General features: G+C 35.7%; 1 protein-coding gene across 1 annotated transcript in view; it reads left to right on the plus strand.

Moving 5' to 3' along the window:
• The first annotated feature begins 1,170 nt into the window (after positions 1-1,170).
• LOC107743939 (probable palmitoyltransferase ZDHHC21) overlaps positions 1,171-4,467 on the plus strand; it is a 17,266-nt gene continuing 13,969 nt past the window's right edge. The window contains exons 1-3 of the mRNA XM_016557392.1: positions 1,171-1,279; positions 2,860-2,926; positions 3,429-3,634. Of these exons, the coding sequence (XP_016412878.1) occupies positions 3,481-3,634 (154 nt within the window). The 5' untranslated portion in view covers positions 1,171-1,279; positions 2,860-2,926; positions 3,429-3,480. The remainder of the gene's footprint in view (positions 1,280-2,859; positions 2,927-3,428; positions 3,635-4,467) is intronic.

Genomic DNA, 4,467 nt, shown 5'->3' on the forward strand with positions numbered 1-4,467 from the left:
TTCCGTAGATCAGTAAAGGGAAGATCGTCGTCGCTGAAGGAGAATTGATCTGAGATCCTATGGTGAAATGCCCGCTTATATAGCCAGATGGCCCCGCCCATTCTGGCAGGCTCTGGTGGGCTTCGTCGCTATTGGTTCGTTTTTTATTTACTGCACGAACCAATGGCCGTGCAGTTACACTGCGTGATTGTAAAGGCTTCAGTCCTCGGAGAAAAATGAGTTTTTCCCCATAGTGTCTAGTGACGCAGTACGAGTGAAGTATCGAAAGGGAACCTATTCTGGGAAGCCAGATAAGTCACCTGACTTCAGTTTTATCAAACTACTGTGGACAGTTTTAGAAGGAAGAGTGGGAAGCAGATTTCCTTCTTCAACATCTCTGGAGCAACTGGCAACATTCAGCTGGAGACTGTTCCAAAGTTATATGAGTCTATTCTAAGAAGGTTGGAAGCTGTATTGAAGACAAATGGTGATTGAAAAAAAATGCTTTAGTCATTTTAGTATGAATTTAGCACATTTTTTTAATATATAATTACAAAAGATTGGGTCACAGGATTGCATATTTAGTCAAAATTGTTCTATCATTTAGAAAATCAACAGGTTTGAGGGGAAAAAAATTCTTATCAGTTTAACGTCGTTACATAAAATTTAGTGTAAAATGCGATTTATGCACTAATTAGGCTATTTACTGGTAGCCTATGTTCCAAATATAAAAACTCTTGAACCTGATTTATTTTCAACGAATGGTCAATGAAGGAAAATAACTGTCCTTTAGAACATTTGTGATTTGCAATTTATGCAACCTTAAACGTCTACAGTGTTAAAACTCCGAATAGACAGCTAGTTTGGGGCGAAATATTGGTTAATTTGTTGTAAATGTATATTTCCAAAAATAAAATAAAATAAAAATGAGTATTTTACAAGTTAAATTAGTTAAATTAATTAAATAAACATATCGAATAAGCTTCTTTTTTTTTTTTTAATAAATAAAGAAAAAAGAAGTAGCTTTCAGTATACCAAATTCTTCTGTAGTTATAATAGCTTTTTTTTTTAGAAACTATTGTTACCACTGTCATTTTTATACGTTTTTTTTTTTTTACCGCACTCGTGAGCCATTTTGACAGTTCAGTGGCGCTGGCCACAAAATGCGTTTCGCAATTTGCGGCTTCCGTACAATCACAGTCCAGGAAGAGCTGATGTCTTTCAATCTTAGAATCCAGCGCTCTTTGTCCAACGCTAAACCCGCGACACCCAACTGAGATACCACCGTGTGAGAAAATCAGTGAGTATTATTATGCTTCGGTAATCTGGTGTCATATTCCTTTTCGCAGGTTGTGGGTTTGTGTACCAGGTCTTTATTCGGCTGTGTATCATCCTCGTGGGCTTCACTCATCATGAGCCACTGCCAGGAAATGTTTACTAGTTACAATAAATATATGATGAGTAGACATGAAGAGAACAGAAATGCACTAAAATTAGAACATGTTTACATGAGTTATTTTATTAGATGTGACTGTTTATGAATTGAACGGATTTGTTCTTAAACTGTGTCTGTTCTCACAACAGAAGGAGAACTGTCAGTCCATCTCCGTTGCAGAGAAGTGCCATTTTAGATGATAAATCACAACAATGCAATCATTTATTTTTATTTATTCATTTATTCTTTCTGTGCCTTTTAGCATTGCTCAAATATTTCGCAAGATCCGTTTAATTACATGGGCGTATGTATGAACAAAGCCAGTGTAGTCCAGTAGGTTTCTCTCATGTGACCACTTTTCACTATTACTGAAAAATCTGCAGATAACTTATTCTTGATCTAACAATTTCGGGATCACTCTCGTTGTGTCTTTTTCCACATAAAGACAGGATTTTTGTTGTTGTTGCAAAACTACAGACAACAGATCTGACACATATGAATCCGTGTATCATTCGATCATTCGTTTTTTGATTTAATATTGAAAGTAGAAAAATGAGAAAACGGCTCCTTTTTCATTTTTTTCGTTTTTTTCCAAAAAACAAAAAACGAGAATTCAGCTTAAATTTTCGTTTTTCGTTCATGGGTGGAAGAGGTGGAAGACAGCTTGAATATTCGATTTCTACATGTGGGCGGGAATTAAACGCCCCTTTCTGCCCTCAGCCGAAGATCAAACCGTGCCATCATCAGTTCTTCTGCAGTATCACACAGCAGAATAATAGTCCTCCACTGCTGCAGTTGTATCCTTTTTGTCTTAGTGTTTAAAATATTTATTTTGAAACGAATTAATTAATTAATTTCTTAATTAAACAAACAAACAGACTTACTGGGTGAGCAGGGTAGGCTATGACAGCTGTCATATCATGCCCTGCCATGCCCAGCAGATGCAAAGAATAGAATTTATATCTACACAGAAGAAAGCCCTGTCTAGACTCTGCCCATGTATGAGTTGTGTCGAGCTATTCATTATCCTGTTTGTTTGATGAAAAAAGATTAAATGTAGTTGCAATAAATGCATTAAGAATCCATACAACTGCAGCAGTGGAGGACTATTATTCTGCAGCTTGATACTGCGGAAGAACTGATGAAGGCACGGTTTGATCTTCGGCTGACCAATCAGCAGAAAGGGACATTTAATTCCCGCCCACATGTAGAAATCGAATATTCAAGCTGTTTATTCATTTTTCCACCCATGAACGAAAAATTAAAATTTAAGCTGAATTTTCGTTTTTCGTTTTTTTGGGAAAAAACCCCCAAAAAACCAAAAAGGAGCCGTTTCCTGATTTTTCTACTTTCAATATTAAATCAAAAAAACTAATGATCGAATGATACATGGATTCATATGCCTACTGATAAAAAGTTTTTTTGTTTTGTTTTGTGTGTTTTAGGTTGTCATGGGTATGGATAGGGCCACTGTGATGCTGCTGCTTTCTATGGACTGACACCATTAAAAAGGTACTACTGATTCATGTAAAGCTTCATCCATACACTTCCTTCATATGCAAGAGTTTATAATACTGAGACACTTAAGCATCATCTAACATTATGCATGTATCTATCCATTTCTAAAAATCAGCAGTAAGTTCATTCAACATTGATGTAAACATTTGGACCATATTTTAAAACTATACCACTGACAAATTATCAGAAAGAGTCCCACTTTATAATTTTCAGTATTTTTTAATATGATAAAAAATGTTGTTTTTTAAAAAAATTTTTTTTTATATTATGCATTTCAGAATATCTTATTATTTGATATCTCCTGAACTGCATGAACTCAGTGTAGTCTTAGACTTCTGAACCACACTGTTGACTTGCTTCATTTAATTGATGTACTTGTGAAGACATTATTGTATACGCTGGTTAATTTTTCATATCCTTTTTTGGCCTTGAACAATCAATATGTTCCATATTAAATGGTACTTTTGGCTACCATTGATCCAAACTCTGCATTCAGTCTGTTATCAGGAGCTGCTTCGGTTATCCTGGCACATATACTATCTGGAAGGATGAAGCTACGACTGCATTTTGTGGTGGACCCCATGGGCTGGTTCTGCATAAGCATGGTGCTGTTTGTCTGGCTCTATAACAGCTTCCTGATTCCCAAACTGGTTCTATTGCCACATTATGCAGAGGGACACATACCTTCTGCCTTTGTGGTCTGTAAGTTCTATGACCATGTTCTACTGAAACCAGCCCCTATTATGTGTTGCAATCAGTTTTTTTTTTCAGGTTTGGGAGAGAATAGCTTTACTGAAATCTTATTGTTCTACAATCTGGTTTGTGCAGATCATGGGGGACAAGCTTCAAATGAGTCGGTTAAAACGTGAATTCTTCTTAGATTAGAGCAGATCATTGAGATAATGAGGTCTTGTTCACTGTGAGAGTAAGTAGAGTAGCAGGACAGGTTTACGTACAACAGGTTTTTTTTTTTTTTTTTTTTTTTACCACTACACATCAACAGTTCAGAACTAATTACTAGGGGTGCTCCGATCAGGATTTTTGAGGCCGATTGCCGATCACAGAAAGCAGTATCTGCCGATACCGATCTTTTTAAAGCCTATTTTATATAATTTATAACTATTTATAGTGATACTCCAATCAGGATTTTTAGATATTTATTCAGGGCCTGAATTTCATTTTTGAAAATGGGGGGGGAATTCCCCTCTTAGGTGACTCTTGTGAGAGAGGAAGCAGCTTTCACACAGCTGTCCGCTACTGATCCGTGTTTACCACAAACACAACATTTATCCATTATTTTGATTTCAAATCCAAACATTGTCACTGAAAATGCTTTTTCAGCATTGCAATTCTTTCTTTCTTTTTTTACACAGTACAGTAATACAATCTTTCACAGACATGTTTAAGCACAATAAATATAAGCAACACATTATTCAATGCTTTTTACTTTTGCATTTACTTCTAGATTTATATATTAAGTTGCTCAAGCAATTGGCAAAACATTTAAACTACTTTTCTTACGTTATCACAAAAAT

This window comes from Sinocyclocheilus rhinocerous, unplaced genomic scaffold, assembly GCF_001515625.1.
Source record: "Sinocyclocheilus rhinocerous isolate Xijiao unplaced genomic scaffold, SAMN03320098_v1.1 scaffold1549, whole genome shotgun sequence".
In the NCBI taxonomy this organism is placed as follows: Eukaryota; Metazoa; Chordata; class Actinopteri; order Cypriniformes; family Cyprinidae; genus Sinocyclocheilus; species Sinocyclocheilus rhinocerous.